Source organism: Camarhynchus parvulus, chromosome 3 (assembly GCF_901933205.1).
Source record: "Camarhynchus parvulus chromosome 3, STF_HiC, whole genome shotgun sequence".
Lineage (NCBI taxonomy): Eukaryota > Metazoa > Chordata > Aves > Passeriformes > Thraupidae > Camarhynchus > Camarhynchus parvulus.
The window spans coordinates 93,770,795-93,797,116 of record NC_044573.1 but is presented as its reverse complement, the minus strand read 5'-3'; the positions used below and the strand labels follow the sequence as shown (position 1 = coordinate 93,797,116).

At 38.1% G+C, this 26,322-nt stretch overlaps 1 protein-coding gene across 1 annotated transcript; it reads right to left on the bottom strand.

Annotated features, from left to right (window-relative positions):
* Window positions 1-2,747: 2,747 nt before the first annotated feature.
* On the bottom strand, window positions 2,748-25,963 carry SLC17A5 (solute carrier family 17 member 5). Its single transcript, XM_030946350.1, has 11 exons — window positions 25,692-25,963; window positions 22,361-22,557; window positions 20,742-20,975; window positions 20,171-20,258; window positions 17,413-17,499; window positions 15,989-16,107; window positions 14,916-15,074; window positions 12,566-12,698; window positions 10,708-10,855; window positions 6,028-6,118; window positions 2,748-4,423 (listed from the first exon to the last, which is right to left on the bottom strand). The coding sequence occupies exons 1-11, from the start codon at window positions 25,750-25,752 to the stop codon at window positions 4,286-4,288; spliced, it is 1,455 nt and encodes a 484-aa protein (XP_030802210.1). The 5' UTR covers window positions 25,753-25,963; the 3' UTR covers window positions 2,748-4,285.
* Between the last annotated feature and the right edge of the window lie 359 nt (window positions 25,964-26,322).

Below are 26,322 nucleotides of genomic sequence, written 5' to 3'. Positions count from 1 at the left end.
CTATAATTTTCTGATTAGTTAAATAAATGCATTTTTGAAAAACAGACTTATTATATTTATTTATATAAAAGAGACCAAATAGGAGACCACATGAGGCCCTCCTCATACCTTTTGGATTTTCTACTTTGCTGTTGGTGAATATGCTAGTGCTAGCATATGATGGTGATTTCCTCCCCATGGGCACAGAAACAGCAAAATGTGTTAATATCAAATCATTCATGTCACATTATATCCTTTCCTTAGCTTCAAGGCAGAAAAAACTTCCTCAGGATAACAATTCAGGCCAGTATAATGGAGACATAAATAATTTGGGCTTGTATTAATGGAGACAGCATTTTTACTGACAGGTGTCAGAAAAGGATTTGGCCAACCTACAACTGTTTGAGTGATAATTGCTTTGATCAATTTGATGTGATTTAACTGATCTTAAATAATGTAAATTAAGAGTAAACATTCAGCTTTTTGAGATTCAGCTGCACAGGAGAAATGGGAGACCCTCTTAAAATGCTACTTACTGCAACAGTTTACAAAACACAGTAGCAGAGTTTTAGTTGTGATGGTTGAGCTCAAAATATGAAGGAGGAAGCCTAAAATTTATAAACATGTCTTTTTTCTCTGAAGCTCTAGGTGATCTAAGAGAAGATACTACCTTTCCATACAAATTGTGTCTCACATATCTGTGGGATGTATAGGCTTCCTCATCCATGGTTTTCCTTCCTGACAAATGCTAAAAATATTGGAAAACCCATTAAACTCAAAGCTAGTTCATTTGTCATGGAACCAAACACTCCCACACAGCAAAAGAGGAGAAACTGGCAAATAAGTGAATAAATGATTGAGAGGAGAAGCCAGACAAAAGATACATCACAGGAACAACTCAATTTCTGGGAAATCAACCAAGATGACCCTTTCATACAGCAAATGCAGTTGCTACCAGTTACAGAGGAACATGTAGATGGGGAAGCACCATGCACAGGTGCCTCTGTATTATGGTCACTTATATGAACCTTCACTAGGTTAGCATTCAAAAGACCTACCTAAGTTAACTTGTATTTTTGGATGTCAAATACTTTGGACTTCTATAAGGTACTTGACTGATGCTTTGTACCCTCAGAACAAAGAAATAGTGAACTGAAAACCACACCCACTACTTTGTGGCATTTCATCTTTTGCAAAGCATGAGGAAGGCACTTTGTCAGGCTTGAGCAAGACATGATTCAGATCTCATGCAATACCCATGTCACATGCTGCAGGATATTCTCAGAAGTTATTTCATCTCTGTTTCTAATGTTGATAGAAATGTGCACTAAATGTTAAAAAAAAGAAATTTAAGCAGAACTGTGTCAGAAGCAGACATTGAAGAGAAAGCACTTAAAAATACCTGACAACACTAAGACATGTTCCCAAAGCAGTGGTTCAACTCCTGCTCTGAAATGGGTGAAATCTGTTTTTGAACTGACTTCCCTCATTCCAGGTGGACATCCTAGAGGGTTCTTCATGGAACAGAGAGCACAACTTCTTATTCTGGTACTTCTTACCTGTTAAGGAAATGCAGCAAGAAATAACAGTTATGGGATTGTTTCAGGAAAACAGTCACCCCAAAAATCGGGCCAATTTCTGTGAAGATCCTGTGTCACACAGGTGAACTGAGACAAGAGGTACTCAAACCCCTTGTTATCCCTGAAAAAACAGAACATGAGAAACATCTTTGAACAGATGAAACTGCCTGAGAGAAGCATGCAAACAGTAGTGTGGCAATGCAATAAAAGTAATGTCATGATTAGCAGAAAATATTTTGATAGCTTTTTCTAACAGATTTTCCTTTTCTGCAAGCATGATACAGAATGGTAACACTTAAGGGTTTTTTGGGATATTCCTGCTTGTTATGGATTAAAAGCCTCACTGAATCAAGAATCCTACCGTATATTTTGATACTTTCAAAAATGAAATCAGAAATAGCTGTATATTAACTTCAGTGCAGCCTGTTGTCCACAAATAATATAAAGATTTATAGAATTTTTCAATCCTACTTTCCAAGCTGACTTAGAAGTTACAGAATATGCAAAATTAATAATAACGGTGCATTAGATGAAGGGAAAAGAAAATCTAGTATGCTGGTCCAAAATTTTCTGGACTGCTCAACCACTCATATGCCTAAAATTCAGTTTTAACTAAATCCAGTTCAGACTCATTTAACTGATACAGGGAATGTCTACATAAACTTCTACTGCATCTATACCATTAAGTATGGTTTTTTAAATTTTAATATTCAGCTGAACAGTTCCCAAGGAAAAAGACTAAAAGCATAGGAAGAAAAAGACTAAAAGCACAGGAAGAAAACGACTAAAAGCACAGGAAGCTGAAGTTTCCAACTTCAGAACAGGTGGAATTGCAACCCTGTCCTTATGTTGCCCTGATGACAGTCTCTAGAAAAGCAAAGACATAAATTAATTTAAACAATATACAATCTTTTATTTTTTAAACTTTCCCCCCCCCCTCCTTTTTAACCAAAGATATGGAAAGAGTACAATTTTCTTTTTACATAAAGTGCAATTATTACTTTTAATACAGTGTCAGGTGGAAGACAATACTTACCTGTAAAGCCAGACAAAAATCTTCTGAGGAAGGTAATTTTCCAAGAAAACATTAACTATTCCTTAATCCAGTCACCAACCTAGTAGTTCAGCATACTTTCAAAATGCTGTTCTAACTTCACGGAGATAGTAATTTTCAACAACAGATGCAGATGTAAATATTCAATCCATTTATTGTAGAAACACTGAAGACACAATATAGTTTTAACATACTCCCACTGAATAAGTACTAATTTAATCTGAACAAAACATTGTTTATTGTGGAAATGCTGCAGACACAAACAGAGATTTAAACACAGTTTAAATCCACCATCAGAGAACATGACACTTCAAGGAAGGCCAAAACAAAATGGCTCTTAAAGCTAAAAAGGAGAGGCAGATGCCATTTCCTAGAAATGAAGGAAGGTAGGCTCCACTGGAGCAGCTTTACTACTGGGCTTTTCTTTTGGATTGGTGGTAAATGAAAAACCCAGAGCCCAGTGATTTTTCCTTTTTATCTAATTGCTCCAATCCAGGAATCTTTGGCACAGGAATTTTCCTTTGCTTTGCAGCTCTATCATTATTCAGCCATTTGTTCTTAACAAGGCCACTGTTTTTTTAACTTTTAATCCTGCTCTGTGGCATTTAAGTGTGTGTTGTGCAAAGAATGTTCTTGAGTGTCAAATTCCATATTGATAGAAGAGTAACAGCACCAGGTTGTTGCACTAGTTCTTTTATACTCTAGTTTTATCTGGCTAACAAACAAGGCTGTTAGAGAACTGATTTTCCTCATTATTTGCTACACTGGCCTTATTTCATTTACATCGACAAGCTGACAAACATATCTACATGCAAGAGGAAAGAATTCCACTGCATTGATTTAAAGGGACAAAAAATTAATTGCCAAACTGAAAGTTATTTTAAAGTAATCATGCAGATATTCTATTTCTTGTTCACTCTTGTACACTGCCTAGATTTAAACCACTGAGCTGCATTGCTTCTTTTTTGCAGAGAGAAATAAAAATAAGGTCCGTTTGAAAAACCTGCACCACAGAGGACACGTGGTTTATCCTCAGTTCCAATGCTACATTTACTTCTTTGTTGCTGTGTATTAGTTGTCAAACTGTATTCATGAAACAGGGAATGTTTATATATTCAAAACTTGTGCATAAAATAGAAGTTAGCCGTTGTTAAAACAATGACAAAATAAAAGCACTATAAAAGATTATATGAAACTAGAGCTCTTCTACAATTTTTTAAACAGCAAAAAACTATCAGTTTCATAATGGAAATCAAAACACATTTTTGGGTACAATTCTTTGCATGTCATTCCTCCTTACAGTGCTACAAAATCACTTTACTTTTTCCTCTCATTTTAGTATCAGCAAACATCTGCCTACACCCTAATTCAGAAAATATTAATTAAAAACTGGAAAGTATTAGAGCCTAGCACACGGATTTAAAATGTCTCTGATCATATATTTGACATCAAGTCCTAGCATGAAATTTTTATAGTTAATCCAAGTAGTTTCTTGTTAGGAAATAGCAGATATAGTCTGCCAGATTATTTTCAGTACAAAAGATACAGAGATAAAGTAATTTAACTGAATAGCTCTGAAGACTCCTAGGCATCAGTAGGGAAGGCACTTTTCTGGTCACACAGTTCTAAGCACAAAGGGACTCAGCACAGCTTTGGTATTTCAACATCTCCTTCAGTTTCTATGCAAGTGATATCCACTGACTGCCCAGTCCTGAACTTCTCCACTTGCAAATAATGCAAAGAAAATTGCTCCAAATAGATTAATAGAAGCAGCAATATAGAAAACCATCTGCCATTCTTCCACAGTATTCTGTCAAACAGGGAAAAGAAAAAAAAAAGATGCAGTCAATTTGCAGCTTCACACTCAAGAAAAAGTAATTTAAAAATCAATGCTACATGCCTTGACCATTTAAATGTAAATGCCATTCAGCATGATTTCACAGCAACGTAAAAGCATTATAAACATTAAGGATGAAAACATTAGTGAAGTCAACTTCAGTTTTATAATATAGCTTACAAGACAGTCTTATCAGAACTACATTACCCTACCTGGATCAGTTTATCACCCGAGAAGCAGAACCATTGATACAAAGGTGGACAATGTTACTGTAAGGGAAACACTGCTTTGGCTTTCAGATCAGGTGATCCGAGAGCTGAAGTGCCCTGCACTGTGCAGTATTCCTAAAAACCACTATATGAACAGTCCAGATTCATGTGCCTTTTGGTCCAAACAAGGTAGCTACCCTTACTTAGATTTCAAGAGTAATCCTCTAAACTCTGGTATTTAAGAAAGGCCTTAATAAATGTGTAGTAAAGAACTGTGGTTTATTTGCCTTTTGGGTTTTTTTTTCTTTTCAAATAAAGAAAAAACATCTATAGACGCCTTAAAGGTTTGGGTTTGTTTTAAGTTCCACATGATGCTGTAACAAACCTGTAAATGATCTTACTACAAAAACAGAATATCTGAAGAGTGCATTAGTATGGAGGGGAAAGAACCAAACTGAACAAAAATACCCTAAAACAACCCACTTGTTAAGGTATCTGGAAGAACTGATTTTATTGGAATGTATTAATGAATATTTTCTGATTTGTTTTGGTTAGACCATGGTGATAATAACACCAAGGTCAATAGTTTGATCCTCATATGGCCCATTCACTTAAGAGCTGGACTCAAAGATCCTTGTGGGTCCCTTCCAATTCAGAATATCCCGTGATCTGTGATTTTTAAGAAAATCTTTAGAATGACCTCCAACTCTAAAATCTTCAAGTGTATCACTATCACTAAGCTTATCTCCCAAGTGTATCACTTATCTCTTTAAGTGCATCACTAAGCCCATCTCCCTTTCTTGAAAAGGAGAATATTCACTGATTGTTCATCTTCACATTTTCATTGAAAAATTAGTAATCAAAAACTCCTCAAAAGCCCCAGTGCTTCCCTTTTTCTATCCAAATCACCACACCACCTTGTTAGTCAAATCTAACACTAGAATCTAGTTTCTCACTTGTCTGAGAAGTGCTGACATTAGAACTCAACACCTCACGTGAGAGCCTAATTAAAAAAAAACAAGGAAGAACTTGTTCTAGTTTAATAAAGCAATACCACAAATGTCTCATCTAGTTGGCATTTTATCAGAGTTCCACTGTGATAAAAATATATTCATTTAATTCCTAGAGAATATAAGGAGCGAGTCAGTAAAATTTTCAAGTCTTACAAAGGTCTTTGATTTTACCCTTATTTTCCTGATCAGAATCAGGAAAATAAGAGCTAGGAATTAAGTAATTCACAACAATGGAACAATGTGACTTACAGGTGTAAGCCATGTTTCATTTAAGGACTGCAGACTTGAGAAGAAGGAATTTCTATTCAACTGAGATAAAAATATAACAACTGAAAAAAATAATAAACAGACTCACATTATGAGTGAGGCTTTTGGCAATAACTGGCCCCACCATTCCTGGGATAGTAGCAAAAGAATTTGTGATCCCAAGGAGAATTCCAGCGTACCTGCAAGAGAACTTGTTAACATTGCTTATTAACTTGTAAGGCTTATCAATCATGGAAACAAATTTGTCTAACTTGATCACGCAGGCCTTACCTTGATCACACAAGAGAAATTAAAACACAAATATTCCACTGTGAATGACTTGCTTTTCTTCTAATAACAACTGACAGCTTGGCACATACATTTAAAGGGACAGAGTTTAGTGGTGGAATTGGCAATGTTAGGTTAATGGTTGGGTGTGATGATCTTAAAGATCCTTTTCTACTTCAATGATTATGCATGTCTTTATTTTTCAGAGTCTAGGTATGGAATTTAACTTGAATTGCCTATGGCTTTGCTCAAGATCCATAATCCAAACTCACATCCCCTTTGCTAAGCCACAACCAAACTGTCTGGAATGGATCCATTGGAGCAGTTAAAGACATATTACATGTCTTGAAGCAGAAAGACAACAAGAAGTATGAGAAAGTGCTGTTTGCCAACAGTAAGAGTTGGTTCAGGTTTCATTGCTAAAAATTTGTTTGCCAAGAAGGCAGTATCAGCAGTGTGCCTGGATATCCCCACTTACATTACAAAGTGTATATTCCAAAGATAGGAGTTCAGAGTGCTGTGGCAGTTCTTCCCTTCAGCTTTCTGTGGGTCAAGGCCAATGGGAAATGGGTCTGACTAAACCAGTTCTGCTGGTTGCCGTTCCTGCAGCTCCATTCTGAGGGCTCCTGTTCATGAACGTGCTGCTCTCTCACACACAAATGTATGTGTATGCACCAGCAGCCATAAAAACTTGCTGGGAAAAGCTGGTAACTTGCTTAATATCTGAGTCTCAGCACCTCACCTCCAAGCAATTCAAGATCTCTCTCACAGGCATGCTGCAATACTGAAAGTTTGAAACTGTACCACAAGTGCTGACTTGTGAGAGAGATTGAAGAGAAATAAGAGCCAGATGTTCCACAGAAGTTTGACCTTCTAACCACCAGGGCACAGATCCCAATGTTTTGGATTTTCAAGGTGAATTTGTTAGGTGAAGAATCATACAAAACACTAATAGTTGCAGTTTACTGTAAGAGAAAGGAATCATATCCCAGTGATCATTTTAGGCTGTTCAGAGTAAAATTATGTCTTCACCAATATTAACATAATGGAAACATATTTCATCTCTAAAGAGAAATTCATAGCTTTGGAATTTTCTTTACCAAAACAGGAAAATTCAACCATGCAGCATTGTTACAAAAGATTGCAATATTCATTCCAGTGATATTAGAAAAACATGTGCTTTTTTTCCTGAGAAAGGGAAACAATCATCTAGCCTACTAGTTGATTTTTTTCTTGAAACTCTGCACTACATATCAGTTTAAAACATGGTGATGCTTTAGTTAAAACTTCTTTATTTCTTATAAACCTAGCATGCAGTCTTCCTATCTTGGAAAATGGTTTAGAATTAATAAGCCTTTATGAAGCTGAATGTCAAAGTGTAAAAGTTTCCCTTAGGAAAATAAGCATATAAAGCAAAACCCTGTTTAAAGCCTTTAAGTAGAACCAAATGTACTTTAAATATTTTCAACATGTTTAAGCACTACAACACTGCTAACAGCCACTTTTAAAACTAAACATAGTTTAATAGTTTCACTGGTCAACAAAGATCTTTGCTAACCAATTGCTGGCTAAATGCCTCTGTTAATGCCCAGTGTTTCTGACATAGGTTGCATTCTTGATAGTGCTTGCTGTTTGATGCAGATAACTGGGATGGCACTCCCTTAGCACAGTGGAAACTCCCATATGAAAAGGGAAAGCAGAAAGTGACATGTCTGTAGACCAGAACTAATAGTAGGCTGTTGGTCAGGTTCTTATGGCATTCTGGGGATAACCAAATACAAATTAACTTGCAGAGCAGTCAAGTAGCAAAATCAAGAGTAAAAAAAACCCAGCTATATGAAGTATTTAGTGTACAACAGAGCCACATGAATATTACAAGGGATCATGGTAACACCAATATTAAAATTTAAAAATAGCTCTTTAAATCTACATTAGTACCTTTATATTAAAAATAGAAAGGTACTAATGTAGATTTAAAGAGCTAAAATAGAATATATATTCCCCAAAAGAACAATCTTGTGTCCCTCCTGTCCCCAACAGCATAATAAATACACCTTAGCAACCAAAACCACATAGCAAATATTGTTGTTAATTAAGCATCAGTATTTTCATTCACTTTTTTTCCTGTGAATATAATAATTATTTCTTTGATATAATGGAAGTTTTAGCAGCAAAAAGGGATCATTTGCTATTCTTGGCAGCATGCTTTTAACCAGTCTAAATGGGCATTTGTGCATTTTGAAACTGCTTTGAATAATTCCTGGTTTTTCTAATGTCTTTCAGTAAATTATGAAAAATAAATATTGAGCTCGGAGTGAACTCTTTACCAAGGTTTCCTTCACAATTTTATGTGGACCCTGTTTTTAGATTTCTACAATTATGTCAAGCATTTCTCTGAAATTGTGCATATCTGCCTTGATAATTTTATCCAACAAAGTTCAGACAAGTTGCAAAAAATTAAGTGTGAGAGAAGAGGAAAGACAGTCTTCTTTTTCTTCTCATCTCAGATGTTTTTTGCATTTCTGTATCTGAATAAATTTTTTAATATGACCTCAGTTACAAGGACATGCTTTTTTCCTTCTCTGTCCCCATTTGAACAGATTTACCCTGAAGTAAAGCATGCACGTGCTGAATAGAAAATCACTGATTTCAATCAAACAGCACTCACCCTGACCACATCACCACCAAGGAAAGTCTTCCCACACATGCAGCCACTTGCCTCTAGAGGCAATGCTGGGCCAAAGTCTCTGAACCATCAGCAAGACATTTACCCTCTTGCAATCAGTGTGCTCCCTTCTGCCTGTCTGAGAGGGAAGAAGAGCTAGAGGAACTTGTCTGGTGCAAACGCGAAGGGAAAAAACAGGACTTTATCGAGGGCAGGAAGAATAGAGTGGGATTTGGATCTGCAGCAGTTCATGTGAGATAACTAACTATGCCTGCTGACAGGCATCAGCATGGTGTAAAATAATTTTCTTCTCGTGGCTTTTTTCCAACAGCTAAAATACTCTGAATACTGTTATAAACAAATTGACTCTTGATATATAGATATTTGAAATGCAAAATGAAGTAGCTAAAATTAGAAGACACATACAACATCCTAGTTTGGGAAATCTCAACCATTGCCTACATACAATAGTTCCTTGTATGTGTCAATCACACTGCAGTTGCATGATTTCCTTTTCCCTGTCACAGCTCTATTGTATTCCATGGACAGGTTAAATTGTACTCACATAACAAGCACCATTTAATACATATTTTGCAAACTAACTCTTGTAGTTCTGCAAAACTAAGCTTGAAACAGAAGTTGTAAAATAGTCCCATAACACTCCAGAAGAACTGCTTTAAGTAAATTTTCTAAGTTTGTAGTTTTTAAAAATATGATTTAAAACAAAGTGCACCACAGATGCTATTTTTCTTACTTCCATATTCAATTCAGCATTACAAGCTGTTTATAGCTGGCCACTGATGCCTCCCCTCTTGCTTATTACCTAACCTCACCTGCCAAGATTAACTGGATTCCCATTATTTCATATCCATTTGTTAAGTCAAAAATTGTCCATGATTGTGGATATGACCACCATCATTTCAATTGCCAAAGCCTGAATACCATCTTCAGCTAGGATGCAAGGTCTCCCATAAGTTGTCTAGATGATCGGAATTTTTTTATAGATGCTACTTCTACAAAATATTTTTTCCTCTACACTTAGACTTAAAGTCTTTTCATTTTACACATTAATACTGAAACACACTCTTCCTTGGACATAAAGTCATTTGACCCCATTCACATCTCAATGCTACCATAAATTGGTAAATGAAGGACAAAGCAAAGTACTTGACTTCTACCAGTGCACTTTTAAAAGAATATAAATACATACACACACACTCTTTGGGAAACTGACAGATCTGCCCAATTATGAATTTGTAACACATCAGAGAAACTACAACCTGAAGTCTCAACTTTCCATTCTTGAAAATTATGCATTTAAGAGCAATTGTACATACCTGATTTGTTACATACTGACAAATCAGGTCAACTAATTGTAACAAGATTTAGATTCCAGTGTACAGAATGTTTTGCAAATGCACAGCGCTTAAATATGGTAATGTTCATACCAGAGGTTGATAGCTCTGATGGAAAAGTTGAAAACAGTGAAACACTTAACTGTATTGTATAGTTCAAAAAGCACTGTCCTATTATAAACAGGAATCAAAAGTCTATCAAGTCTGTAATTAAAATCTGTAACTACAGAAATTATTACTGCAGGATCAAAACTGAAATTATTTCAAACTATTGTTTATGTCATATCCTCTGCCAAACTAGCACTTTTTGGAAATACAGTGCTTAATATTGTAAACCCAATTAACTGTCACTGTTTACACTCCAGGCCTGTACACCACATGCTCCATAGCTACATTTCCAAGGCACCTCAGCAACACAAAAAGAAAAAAAGGGCGTAATAAACTTTTCACATGCACTAACAACAGTTTCAGCAATACTTACGAAGGTGCTATGTCCAGATGGTTGATGCTGTAGCCTGATGTACAAAATCCTCCTAGTGTTGTTGATATGGTCACGAATGCAACAGCCAGGGCGTAGTTGCAGCCTATGAATCCGGCTGCTACTAAGAACAGCGCCGGTCCAATCATTCCTTTAAGACAGAAGCCTCAGAATCAATGGACGCTTGGAGGCCCCACGCCGAGCGCTTTCCATCCAACCTCCGCCGCCCCCTGGCGCACGGAGCCGGCACCGCAGGGTGCGCCTTCCAGCCGGACGGCTGGAACATCCCGCCCACCGCGGCGGGATCACAACCGGGCGAGGCTGGAAGGGAACTAAAGACCTCCCAGCTCCAACCCCCGGCCACTGGCAGAGCCACCTTCCACTAGATCAGGTTGGTCAAAGCCCTGTCCAATCTGGCCTTAAGCACTTCCAGGGATGGGGCAGCCACAACTTCCCTGACCAATCTGGTTCCAGTGCCTCACCACCCCCTCAGTAAAGAATTTCTTTCTATTATCTAATTCAAATCTACTCTCTTTCAAGTCTGAAGCCATTCCCTCTTGTGCTGTCACTATATGTCCTTGTTAAAAGGAAGAGCAGATGGGTTGCAAAACTTGTCTCAGGAAACAGCAACCAGATCAGAAACATCCCGCTCTAGTGGCAAGGAACAAACTAGATTAAAAAATTAACAAAAATCAACAAGTTATGAAAATTACCTCACAAATTAATTTTATTTATTGCTATAAATAAATTGAAGCTGCACTGACACGGTGAACCATGGGTGAATCCAAGATAACTGTAGAGATGCTGCATGAGGCACTGGAAACAGTTTATCAGCCATCATGAGCTCATGCACACTGCTTCCTATCTTGGTGGCTGTTTCTCAGTACCAGAGCCCGTTTCCATGACCCCAGCATGACCTCTGTGAACAGCTGCAAGTACACACTTTTGTTGATGAAGCCAACCTAAGTCCTGCTTTTTCTAAGACAACAACATTTTTTCTTGTGAGTTATGCATATGTGGGTGTGAGGTGTGCAGCCCTGCAGTAAATTGAATCACCAAAATAGCATAGGCTTAAAGACAAAGTGTCTGAGAATTTATTACAAGAGCTGCTTTAAAGAAAGAAATTGAAGCAGCTGAATTGAGAAGGCAGCAAGGATCACCATACAATAACTGGGATGCAATTTTTGTGGATCTCGTGCCTAATCTGTCTTTTTTTATTTTTTCTTAAATTTCTTTCCCCTGTCCCTTCTTTATTCAGCAATCAACTTCTCTTTCTTAAATAAAGCCTTTTACTTCATTAAAAGCCTGATCTGGCTGATCTGTTGGTGATTTCAGATAATCTCTCCTCCTGGTTAGTCAAGACCATTTTGGATTCTGTTTGGTCTTTCTACTGTGGTAACAGCTGTAAATTTTGCAAGTGTATTTTTCAAGTGTATTCCCATTAAGTTACTTTAGTCTTAGATAAACAAAACACTGAACAACAGAATAGGCTCATGCAGAACAATAATCCTGTCAGTTTGATAAACCTTTTCTGACAACAATGTTTCATTCACCCTTTTATGGTGACTTTACATACATGACCATTTATTTGAGTGGTTTGCTTGTAGTCCAATTATCTTGACCTAAAAAAAGCTTTTGACAATCTCTTATTGTTCTCTTATCCAGCAGGCCTACTTGTCATGGAAAAAGATAGGATTTACTCCTGACACATTAATGTACAAATAAAATTGTTCCTCTCAAGCCATGCACAATGCTGCACAGCAGAATGTTAGACTACTCCCCCAAGCCCTTAAATTTTCCCAAATTGATATTATTATATTTTCTAAGATTTTATGTTCCAAGAGATTATACTTGCACCTACCTATTAGGGTAAAACATTTGCGAACACAAACAGTGGAGAAGTTCTGTTTTTCCCGTAAATAATCAGCAATTTGGCCAGACAGAATTATACATAACCAGCATCCAAAATAAGGCAGGGCAGACAAAAATCCATTCTGTTAAGGAGGTTAAAAGAAGACAGTTGAAACACTAAAATGACAAACCAATCCTAACTTAATCCGTAACTACCAATGCAGTCACACCAAAAACGCAAAGGTTTAGATCAGCAACTAGCTTCAGGAAGAAGAAAACTATAACTGAAGGTATCCTATGGACATAAACCTGATTGTGGAAGTTGCCAGGATACCAATATCAAGTGAGTTACTAAAATTGGAAGCTGTAAATATTCAGAATTTTGAAAACTATACAGAATCTCTGGGTTTTGTACTACTGTTATATTATATTATTCCTAATCCATCTGAAACATCTGGTGCTGCCTGTAAACAGATACAAAATCTAGAACTAGAACTTTTCATCACATCTAGGCTGGACGTCCCACAGTCTCAAAGCTGAGTTATTCAGGATCTAACATCACTTAGACTGAAGCCACCAGTTAATTCCCATTACTTTAAACAGGTGCTGCTTAGATATCTGTGTGATTCTACGTGATTTTCTGATGAAGGGGAACAAAAGGTACTACTAAACTGCCCACATTTACAGCCTTTCCAAAAAATTATGGATAGTTACTGATAACAGAGCTATAATTTGATCTCATCTGTGATTCAAAAGGGGTATTTGAGTAGAAATAGTATGATCTTCATACACTAGTATGAAATGTATATTTGCCAAGAAGAGAAAGATTCCCTAGAAGTTTTAATTTTAAATGAAACAAGACATTCATCCCCAGCTGGAGTCCATTCTACCAGTACTTAAGCATGCTGCCTGTTGCATTTCAGTGCTCAGTTTTCAAAAACCGTAAGTAAAATTTTGAAAAATAGAGACAGTCTCAGTAATTAAAAAACTTTTTCAAAGCAGTGTTCAAAGACACAGCATTATTTTAAACTAATTTCTGTATTTTAGAAAGGAAACTGAACAGCAACAAGTGTATAATATTTTAAACCGTAACAATTTCCATCTAAATGTGTGGCAACACTTAGTCCAACACTTTTACACAAGTTGTTTTTTTTGATGTTCACAACAGCCAGTACTCCAAGCTACTCCAAAAACATGACCCAAAGTCAAAGGAAATCACTTCACAGCAGAATCTGCTACCATTTAATGCAATGGTGTTTTACAAAACACATGCAACTGAGAGCTATGGTAGCAAATGACTTTCACAAATATGGATGACTCTTCAGGGAATACCTGAAGGCATAATGAGGAGCCCAACCAGCAACATCAGTTAGTTTTTTCCAGCTATTTTGCAGCTTGCTCTAATGCAACCTTCTGTTCTAATGTTAAAGTTCCCCATCTTCTCCTCCCAAGATTGCTGGTATCACCTCTTTCTTGCATGGCATTCATCTTCAGATGCCTCTAAACTAGTTTGGTTTGCTAAACCAGGAAAAGACTATGTTACACTTCTTGCAGTTTCTGAGCACCTTTTTATCTTAGCTATACCAGTTTCTCCAAGTAAGCTATGCCATCACCAAAACTGTTTCATTAAAGACAGAACAGTACAGTCAAGTAAATCTATAAATAAGACTATTCTGCCTTCCCCACCCCCTAATTTTTCCCTAATAAATAATTTAATTTTATAAAATTTCCTTACAAAGCACTATATCTAGATCTTAAGACTATGGTTTGGTTTCATCCAGTTACCTTAGTAAGAAAAGGTATTTTACCTCTACTGCTCATTGAGGAAAGAAATGCACAATCTGGAAAGTGATCCTATCAGAACGAAGCTTCTCTCTGGTCCCTTTCTCCCCCAAACCCCATCCCTAAAATAGTTTCAAAAATGCCAATTGTCCAATGGTTTTCTTAGTTTTATTTTTAACTGGAAATGTTCTCCTTTATGAATTAGCAAAGAAGTAGATACTATTTCAGAAGCCATAAAACTTGGTGTAAAATCTGAAATAATCATAGAAGCCATATAACAAGGAAACTATTTTTATAGTTACTGTTTTAAAGCAGGGCAGGTAAAGATGAGTACCATGCATCTTCAAACAGAAAATTTAACATGAAAGCTACCACTAAGGTAAATGTCAAGTAAGTCCATAAAGTAGAAATTATAAGTCAGGCAACATTTTTGATACATCTGCTTAATTGTGTGGGGTTATCTTTCCCAGCTATACATTTACACTCCAAGGTTCTTAAACAGCTTCCTCTATTCTAAACAGCAGGTGATTTAGGTTCTTTAATTCAGAAGAAAATTATTATATTTGTATACATCTCACCTCCTGTGCATCAAATCGCAGGATTTCCTTCATGTATGTGGGCAAGAGTGTAAGAAGTGTATAGAAAGTCCAGTTGTAAGAGAAGTGTGCCACAACAATAGCCCAGAGTGGAAGGGACCCCAGCATAGGTCTCCAGGGAACAGACTTCTGTGTAGAAAGCTGGCAAGCAGGAGACAAAGAGAAAAGAAAAAGAAGGGAATCAGAATGTTGATATGAACATTTACTAAATACAGTGGTTTTGATGCTAACCAAATCTATGCTCATGATCTATTCTGAAAGGCACAAAACAGTCCCAGTTGAGAGATGCAAGTCATCAGCAATGAATGAATTACTTGGCTTCAGTTCTCAACGAAGGTTTACTAAAGTATGTTACTGCTCTGATGTTTACTATTCCAAAGTAAACCAATTACTACATTTTGTAATTCAAAAAGTATGCCTTCCCTTGTTGAAATTTGATGCCTTCTGCTTTTATTATAAACAATTAAATATTTAGTCACCCCTCGGGTGTTGATTTAGCTGAACCTTTCCTGCTCAATCCTAGATATTAATTTTGGTCTCTCAGCCAGCTTCACTGTTTGTAGATACATATCCCCCCAGTCATAGGAATGAATCTTATGCAGACTTCAGGAACTGGCTCATAAACATTTTCTCTGTGAATATTAACCTATTTCTTAGTCAAGATGACACACTGAAAAATGCTGTAAAATATGGTATTGCAAGTGTTAAAGACATTATACAGGTCTGGATCTAGTATAAAATGAGAGATTTGAGCATTTTTTTAACACAAAGTTTTTTAAATAAAGCACCTCAACAACGTCTGTAACAAAAAGCATTATTATAAATGCTTTGTTTGATTACTGATTGTTTTTCAGTTTACAACTGCAATATTTAAAAAAAAAGTTTGAAAAGTTCTGTCTCCATCTCAGGTTAAGAATGGTATTCTAAACATAAACATGTTTACATAAACATATAACAAAACAAGTAACAAACAATAAACAAAGCTTGACATTAATGACCATGTTTGTGGTTTATGTTCAGACTGAAGTAGGTTGGTCTCTACTAAAGTGCTGTACCTGATCTTTTAGAGAAGACAGTATATATTCTCTTTCAGCATGTGAAATGCTCCTGTGAGTTTCTGGTGTATCACTAACCAACAACATCCAGAAGAACCACCACAATATGCCAAGTGCACCTATTGTTGTGAAAAGATCGATGAAGAGATATAGATTTTAAAAAAGCAATTTTATTGAGTAATACTCTCAGATGATATAGTCAGAAGTGCTTTCTCAATACTCTAATATAATTTTAATTAACATTATTTTTCTATCTACTTACAAACACTACTAGTGTTTGCCACTAGTTCCCCAAAGTGGCTTAACAATGCACATTTAGATACAATAAAGAATGAAGATGACTAAGCAGAATTTTTTCTTTTTATTTTTTTCCTCTTTTTTTTTCTCCTCTACTTGAAGTTCTTCATACAGCAAGAAAGCTGTGTGCTCATACATAATTGTATTTTTATCAGCCACATGGAAAAGCCACAAAGGGTACGGCTCACCCTCAGGAAATAAAAAGTTCACATTAAGTTTAATCACAAAAAATACTCTATGCACATATACAAAATATCATTACATAATATATCAGCTTATTACATAAAATTTTATTAAGCTTTTATTACATAAAATATCACCTTAATTCTACAAGCCAAGTCCAGAATTTTCATTTGAAAAAAGTTAACTTTTCAATAATCGGTCCAAAATAACTGCATGTTATGTAATTGTAACATTTTAACTTATTTCATTTTGTTCAGTTCTACATTTTAACTTATTTAATTTTGTTCAGTTCTTTGGTTTGAATCTTCGTGATTTGTAAAAAGTTGGAGATTTTTTTTGAGGAAAATGTAACTCTTGTCTTATATTCTGATTCTGCCTTTCCCATGCAGAATATGAAATGTCTCACATACGTAGACACACCTGTACAAGGCATTAGGTGAGACATGCTGTTAAAACAAAAATTTTCTTTTTCAGCTTCTTCCAGAATATGTGTCACACTAAGTATGCTATGCATTCCTTCAGGGTCCCTGTGACTGCTAGAGATTTTCCAGTTTACGTTTTAAGCAGCAGTAACTTTTCACATGTTCGTTCATTCAAAGTTGAGATTCATTCCTGGGATTAAAGTTATTAACTCAATTTCACACTTCAGATAAGAAATTTCAGCCTGTTGTTTTCAAGTGGTGGGAGAGTTAAGAGCATTTGACTTGTACCAGCTTTTGTCCAACTCAGAGACAGCTTTGCTCACTGGAAGAAGGCTTATTTAGCCATTCACTGGAATCTACTTAGCCTTAAATATCTCTAATTGCCCAGAAGAAATAAAACAGCAACCCAACATGTCAAACACTCTTTTAAAACTTAAAATAAGTTTTATTTTATACGTTTTTCCAAAAGAATATGGATTGTACCTTTAATAATTAAGAAAAATTAAAACAACACAAACTCACCAAATATGTAGAACACATAAACCCAGTTCATATAGTAACAAATTAAACCAGATAGTGGCAGAGACACAACAGTTCCCAGCTGTGCACCTACCAGAAGAAAGCAAAACAAAGTGGAAAAATAATCAAATCTCCTATGGACCCCTTAAGTATAAGTGCCATTTCAGAGTTATTTTCTTTTTCTGTAATAAATAATGAATAAAAATTGTCACTACCACTAGGGGGTTGTGCATTGCTGTAAAGAAACATAGGCACAATGAGCTGCCTTGGCAGCTCCAAGCAAATAGAGCCATAAAGCCCTAAGAAGCCAAAATTAGAAGCAATGAGCAATAAAAGATAAGCATTCTTAGCACATTTGTCCCAATAAAGTGATGGCTCTAACACATCTAAACTAATGCAAATTAGTCAAAACAAGAGAGAGCTGAGCACAGTATGATTAAGGCCTTGGGAGTATAATGTGACAATATAGTCTGCTTTTTTTGTATCTCCTTCTAGCGCCACAAAACCAGGAATTCTAGAAACATGAAGCAGAAGTCAGGCATATATAACCAGTAAGTTCAAATTCCATGTTTCCTGAATGTGACAGGGTCTAGGATCAAGGGAGAAGAGAAAGATAAGCAGATTCTAGCTCAGAATAAAGCCAAAAGCCAGAAAGAACTATTCCTGTGCTTATAATTCAACATATATTTTGCAAAAAATAAGGATGACAGGTGTTTCCCTTTCAAAATCTAAACCAGAAACCTGTATTATTTACATACTTGACAGTCTACTGGTGATAAACAGCAGGTTTTGTCTCTTAATGTTAGCTGCAAAATTACTTCTCCAAACTTAATCTCAACTCAGAAAATACTATGTTGATATTCTGGCTACCTAGACTCCATCTTCATGGAAACAATTTTTATTTGAGGCAGAAAGCTCCAACAATGAATAAAACCACATACATCATGCAAAATATAAATCAAAATAACAACTACATATAAACTCAACCACATGTTCTCTCAGAAAATCAACACGATCGTGATTAAATTAAACTACAGTCCACATGACTGCCAACGTGGAAGGAAAGGAAGGAAAACAGCCTGCCAAGAATTACACAAGATATCTTATCCACCCGTGACTGCTAACAATGGGCTGTTCAAGGCCACAAACTCTTCTCACTAGTACATTAGCATATATTTTCACACAATACAAAAGGACAGTTTAAAAGCTCCCAGTTGTAAATGCAGTAGAAGGTAATCCCAGCTCTGTTTGCTCTGCTTAATTTGTGTGCTAGGTCCCACATGAAGACTTCTTTTGAAGTATATTTAATTAAATACCAAGGCAAAAACCAGATTTTTAAAAAACAGAAAGAAAAAAGTTTTTGATGTATTAGATGAGTTGAAGTAGGTCTTTGAAGGGTCACTTCAACGAGTGATGAGACACTTGGTTCACAGCAAAGTGAGGAATTGTGAGGAAAAAGGATTAAGGTTGCATCCCTCTGGGAAAAATGAGTCACTCTTAGCTCCTTAAGAAACTGTAGCTGAAATTTACATTGTATAGACCTGTCTTCTTGATAAAAAACCTAATTAATACTAATAAGAGTGAGCAAAGCAAACCATTACTTCAGTAAACGAATACAAAATTTGTCATCCTCAAAGAAATAATATCAATTTTGACTAGTAAATTTAGAAACCTATATTTTTCACCTGCCCCTCAAATACTGCACTGAGCAATGTGACTGACCAATAAACCCCTAAAAAGAAGGCTCAGTGGAGGCAGGCAAGAGCAACATGTTCATCACTTGGGGAATGACACTGGGTGTGACCAACCACAGTTGTTGCAAAGAAGCTGACTTTATCTCAACACAAAGGGTGCCAGAGGGTGGCTTTGGTTTAGATAAGCAGTTATGTCAGTCAAGTGGATCAGCTGGTGGTGTAAATGTTTCTCCTCATTCAGTTCATTAAAAGAGAGACTGTCTCACTGACTTAGCCAGACCGACAAGAGGGGAGTGAATACATGGGTCAGTCTAACACAAAGTACAAAAGTTAAACAACAACAGAATTTCTGAGAGAACAGACTTGACCTGCAGTCAACCCAAACTGAAGTGTATTGCAATTGCTATATTTTGCTAAGTGTCAACTTACATTTGCTAAGTGCTAACTTATACCTGTACTGCGCTTTCAGTACATTCTGTATCACTCTGCTAAATCAAAAATCCTGTGTAACAAAGTATCTTCAAAGAATTAAATCCGATATCAAACATAACACCTTCCAGACACAGAATATCTAGGACAATCCAGACACAGAATATCTAGGACAATCTGGTCAGAGAGTACTCGACTCTGACAAGGAGCTCTTGCAGCAATACATGGAACCTTGGATGTTTTCTTCCCCAAGTTCTTCCAAGAACACTTAAAAAACCCTCCAAAAACCAACCAAACAGCTCTATCCTATGACTGCCCCAGCTTTTTTGTTCCTAATGCTGAATCTTTTTTATTTACAGTATCTTCTATTAATCAGCTTCACAGTAATTATTTTCACCACTTCATACCAAAGTTAGATCCAAGTTTATACTTATTTGTAGATCAATACCTTTTGTCAGGTTATAAAAACCATGAATAAATTAAGAAAAGTAATGGTAAGCAAGATTTACTTTCATGTTACACTTTCTGGATTAAATGCTGATTAAAATTTACAATATAAATCCCTTTGATTTAAGTCAATCCTCCCTGTTTCTGCAGTAAAAATTTATAATCCCATTATCAGCGTGGGAATTTCTCACCTGCGTATGAAATACTAAGGAGCTTGCTGCGTTCCAGTGGAGGAGCCCAAGAAGACCACATTGAATGCATAGCTGGGAAGGTAACACCCTAGAAAACATCATTTCATTCTGCTGAAATGCAAGGGTTTTAGAACTCACTTCAACTTTACATGTTTCAAAGCAGTTTCATTAAAAAGCAGTAGTACAATCCATGACTTTGTTGTCTACCAAGAAGCCACTTATAAAAATTGTGCAAGGCATGAGAATAAGGAGGCAGAATTAATTTCTCCTGCTTTTGAGTCTGTATGTTCTGGAAAATCAGCAACAATACAAACAACACTGTTTTGAGGCCCTGGTTTCTGAAAAATGAGAATAGTTTTATCTCAGGTATCCTTACATTTCTTATTTGAAAAGCTTAGGCTAAAATATAGTACAAATGCTTTAATTATTCTAAAAACCACACAACTAAGCCACTCAAATGAAACAATCTGTATACTATTCCAGCATAACAACCCCCACAGAGTCTAATCACTACAAATTTAAACAAATTACTCAGATACATTTTCAAATTACATAGAGGAAACAGGATTACCTCTCCCAGTCCTTCCAAGGCTCTGACAGCTATGAGGTAGCCAACTCCCAAATTTGCAGCTAAGGGAGTAAGCAAGGTGAATACAGAGGTACCAAAGATGCCAAACCCCAGCAACAGTTTGCCTCCAATTCTGCTTGCAAGATATCCTCCTGGAATCTGAGTAATGATATAGCCATAGAAAAAAGAACCAAGGATCCATCCCTGAGTCTCAGCATCCCAAGAATACTTTTCTCCCTAAGAAGAGAAAAAAAACCCAACAAAATGCAGTAAGTTAAAGACAGCAGTTTTTTATTACACTGATCCACTATTTAGTCAGTTATAGATAAATTTCAAATTTTTTGTGACGTGCTCCCTAGGGTCTCTTTCCTCTACACCCACCTGTACTGCAATCAAAGCTGTGTTAAAAGCTATTCAGGTAGCTTACAATCTGTTTGGACATATCTAACCCAAATATGAAAATCATTACTACATGAAATACAAGTGCTCTGTCAGTTAGCACTTTTTGAATCCTAAGCAGCTTGGGTTAGGTGACAGGTACTGACTATGTAAGTCTGCCTGAGTACAAATCCCACTTCTGAATCAGAGTGGACATTCTGTCATGCTCTATAAAAAGGCTCTACCTGCAGAAAATTGATGGACAAAAAAAAAAACTAATAAGGAAAGGCAGGTGCTTAAATTTAATGTGAAGAAAGAGAGTGGTTAAGGACAGGTCTCACAAGGGTAGGCAGAATAATGGGAGAAGCACAACAGAGGGAAGTTGAGTTTAGTGGACCATGCAATAAAAGTAAAGATGATTGAAATAGGAATCTGCAGCTATAAAGGAAGCCAGCAAGAAGACAGGAACTGTTGCCCAATAAAGTGATTCTGAAATTTGGGATCACTTCCAAAAGATCAATTTTTCCACATCTAAATGAGCAGCATACATTTCACAGAAATGATGAGACAGAATCTTCCCATAAAGTTCACCATTATAATTTGTTTGTGATAAATAATAAATGAAAGCAAACAAAATGAAAGCAGGAAGATGGCAAGAGTGCTCATGACTACTTCAACTACAAGATAAGATCGGTGCAAGTCCAAATTCACAAAGTTGGAGGGTTTTTTAGAAATCTTTTTTTCCATATCTGTCAGCTCAGTTAAGAAGTGTGATTGTAAGGACTACTGGAATTCAGAGGTAAAGGATATAAAGACAAAATGCATGATCTGGGAAAGAGATCGAAGAAGTGAAGGGAGAAATGTTACATGTTAATTTGTAATGAAATTTCATGCCATTGTGACTGTACAAAGAGCAGGCAAATTGGACAGTGATGGGAGCTCTGACGCAGATATAACAGTAACAATTGATAAGTGGCATACAAAACAGTGAGTCACGGTAGATCTGCATGGTCAGATTAGCCAATTTCTGAGGAATAGCACAGAAAAGAGGTATGTAAAAAGCTGACTCTGAGCACAGCACTTCTCAATTAGCTAGTCATTTAAGGCTAATATTTCCCAGAATAGTTTTAAAAGAACCACTATCCAGTAAAAACCAGCCTGTTCTTTCTATGGTTCTATCTATCCCAGAGTTCTAAAAGCACTTTGACACACCACGTTACAAGACAATATGTCTGAGACCTCACCGTGGTGTTGCGAGGAACATTCATGGTGGAGGAATGCTCTGGGCACACACTGGAAGTCACATTCTTTGCTGAGCTTGTGTTAGGTTCTACCATATCCACCAGAGCTACGCTGAGGTTCACACGCAGTGCATACACGAGGAAGAACCCAAAACAGGCCAGGAGGGTGAGATTGTAGCGAGCTGAGCAGCATGCAGGGACTGAAACGAGAGCAAATGAAAAATGTTTAACAGATCTAACAGAATAAGAACAACTCATCAGCACTTTCTACTAAGGTTCTCAGAAATCTTTGGGTAAGATAAAGAATTAGCAAGTAGACAAGATAATTTTTTTTCTTACAGGGGTAGAGTTTGAGGCTGGTTGAAAAAAATTTAAAACCCCACTTTCATACTGATGTGCAAAGCAAATGTAATCCTCATTTAGACAACGGGCAGCTACCCACACTAGAGTGAGGACTGCAGAGGATGTGTACTGTGTGGTCTGTGGAAATGGATTTAGAAACATAGTTTCAGAAGTCTTCTCCAAAATACTGTAATATGTTTTCAAGACAGAATTTCACACTTAAAAAGACCCCAAAACAATTAGTGGAAAGCCTGTAACATACACAAAAATGGCTCAAGAAACACAAATACTACTAAAATTGTGCTGAAGAACAGTCATTGCTACTTCAGGCTGTTTTCTAGGACAAATTTTCCTTCTAGAAGTTTGCTTATAAGGGAATATGCATTTGCTGACAGCTGCCAAAACTACAGAAAGGGGGATGGAAAACACTGTGGTGGCACTGTGAAACAGTAACAGGCTCCCAGTTGCCCAGTACCCCTCTTGGCCGTCACAAGACAACAAAGGAAATGAGTCCTAAGATTCAGCATAAAATCTGTGTCGTGACATTAAGTCAGCTCTGTCAGCTGTTTATACACAGATAGCAGACTATGGCCTGTAACACAGTTATTGATTTCCTACAGCAGTACACAGCAGCATTTGGCAGAGAGCATTCATCAGTGCCAGGAGATCCGGACCAGAGCTGAGCTGTAAGAGTTTGAATATTTGCAGCTACTCTTTATAAACTGGGAATGCCTGAAACTACTGAGCAGGAATGTCAGATTGAGGAGGAACTACTTGAACAATCTGCTGAATTTGCAAATTGAGCGTAGAGTTTCCCCTCCTGTGAGGGAGCTACGTTACTAATGGGAAGATTTATAACCTGGATGTCTGAAACTCTGGGAAGATCAGCAGATATTACCTCAGCTCACATCAGTCTACAGTGATCTCATCTTTCAATACTCAGAGTTCAAATGATGAATAGAACAAGTACATCTATCAACAGGACTGACCAGAGCCTTATCTGCTACTGCAGTATGTCACTTGACTGGATTTTCTGATCTGCAGTAAGAAACAAAGGGCATGCCCTATGGACAAAGATACCTTCCCCTTCCCAGTAACTTCCCTGAAACAAGGAATGAGCCTATGTGATTTTACATTTCAGGGGAAACACCAACAGAACCTTCCTGCAAGATTGTTTTTCATTAAATTAAGAGAACTTTCCCATTTTTGAAGTCTCTAATCCTGACAAACTTTATGTGAAGTTCATTATGGCTGCACAAGTTGTTAAAATGACACAGAGATGCTGTACTTGCTGTGCTCTTTTAATAAAAAAATAATAAACAAGGCTATTGTAGAAATATGCAAAACCCCTTCCAGACCTGTGGTAATTGCAAGTTTGGCCTCAGAAGCATCTGAAAAAGCCATCCTGGATTTCTAAACGACACGAGGGAGAGCAGCCAAGATTTTATTGCTTACATTAAAAACAACAGGCACTAAGAACAGGAAGTACTTACTACACAAAAACTAGTCAAGCAGCTTTGTCATTCTTTGTCATTGTTTAAAAAGCAATTTGCCTTACATAGAAAATGTAAAGTCATATAATTTATACTGGAACATCCATTACTTTTCCTCTATAAGGCTCTTACTGGTATACAACTTGCATGGAGAGCAAGCTCCACAAAACAGATGTGCAAGAACTTAAGGTCACTAGTGTCAGATTTTTTTTCCCAACTGTAAACTTTTTATTAAAAACACCTAATAAACATGTAGAATTGAAGTCTGAAGCAAACAGATACTAAATTATTGGTTCCCTGTCATTCTATCATGTGCATTTGAAATATGTTAAGAATATTAGATCAGGTTAACGAAACAGAATATTCAAGAAGATTACAGGTGTGTTTCGGGAGAGTGCTATGTAATCAGAGACACAGACATTCACTCCCCTAAAGTTTAAAGCAGCTAACCAAAGCTTAAAGCATTGGGTTCAAGGTCTTACCTTGACTAGCAGTCTTTGGTCCTACGTCAATAGCAAATTCTGATTTCAGGGGCATGTTTTAAAGCAATGTAGCTATAATTTAACAAGATTCTTAAATTGCAGTTAAAAAAGGTCTGTGCTGCAAGTTGCACGGCAGTTTAAAGGAAGTTGCTCATTTGCAGTAGTTTTCCTTGTGGGTGAGGTGAGCCACCTCTAACTGGAGCCTGATGCATTGTGCAAACTTAAGAACATATTGCTTTAGGAAGACTTGAGCTCAAATTCTCTCCTTCTGGCACTTTTAAAGTCATTTGGTTAGCAGCACCCCTTGATGCATTTGCACATCTGCTAAGTAGGTTAGAGCATTTTTGCATGGCATGCTAAAGAAACAAAAAATCTTATTCTACTCTTTATAGGTTGTATGTTCTGGGAAGCAAAACAGCACAGACAAATAGAAACATGCGGGCTCTGTTGTTAAGCTCTGATCATATATGGAGCCTCCTCTCCTACCTTCGTGCATCCTTTCACCTTCCTTCCTCTCCATACTTGCAACAAACAATTAGTCTTGACTCAAATTCTGCCTTCATATGAAATTTTGACACGATCTCGGTGGACCCCGGTAGCTTTTAATATTTGCACCGGTATTTGGGCTGGAATGTCTTTACTACAACGACACCGAGCCGAGGGCTGGTGTCTGACAGGGCTGCCCGCCTGACCCCGCCACCGACAGAGCCGCGACCGCTGTCGGGACTCGGGGCCGTGTCTGACCCTGCACCCCCGGGCACCGCGGCGGCCCCGGCACCGAGCGCCGCTAACGGCGCGGGCGGGCGGCGGAGCCCCCGGGCCCCTCACGGCTGTTCCCGTCACCACTGTTCCCGTCACCGCTGCCCTCAGCCACCGCTGCCCCTCGTCACCGCTGTCCCCCGGTCACCCCGACAGCGTCACGGCGGCACCGACCCCGGGCCCCATAGCGGCGCTCGCGGCCCGCGCCTCCATGGCAACGTGATGCCGCCACACAGGGGCAGCTGCCGCCCGTCTCACCCGTGTCGGGCTGGGGCTCCTTCAGCAGTGGGGTGCGATCCTCTCCCTCCTCGGGCTCCATCGCGCTGCTGTCACCCGGACCACGCAGCGCGCTCAGGGCCCGGCGCCACTGCTGTGGCCAGGACCGTGGCTCGGCCTGGATCGACTTAGCTCGACTCGGCTCGGCTCGGCTCAGCTCTGCCCGGCTCTGCTCGGCTTCAGTTTACCCCGCCGCCGCTCCCCGTCCGCTCGGCTCTGCCCCGCCGGGGCCGGGCAGCGGCGCCGCAGCCCTGGCGATCATGTGACGGGCAGGGGCGGGCGGAAACGGCTTCAGCGCCACGCTACTGCCGGGCCGGCCTCGGCCGCCATCTTTAGTGAGGGCGGCCGCTCCCCCTCTCCCTCCCTCCGGCTGGCGAAGCCGCAGGAACGCGGCCACAGGCGGGCGGCGGGTGTCGCTGTGCGCGATGTCCCGAGTGCTGAGGAAAAGTTCCTCGTAGTTAACACAAATCTGATCAGGCTGATTCACTACAAGCGGCTGCTCCTCAATGAAGGCGAGCGGCTTCTTGGTGCGGGTCCCCTGCAGCAGCCACGGGCGAAGGAAGGGCTCGAGGTGCAGGCGCTGGGTCTCTCTGTAACTACCGAAATACCATTT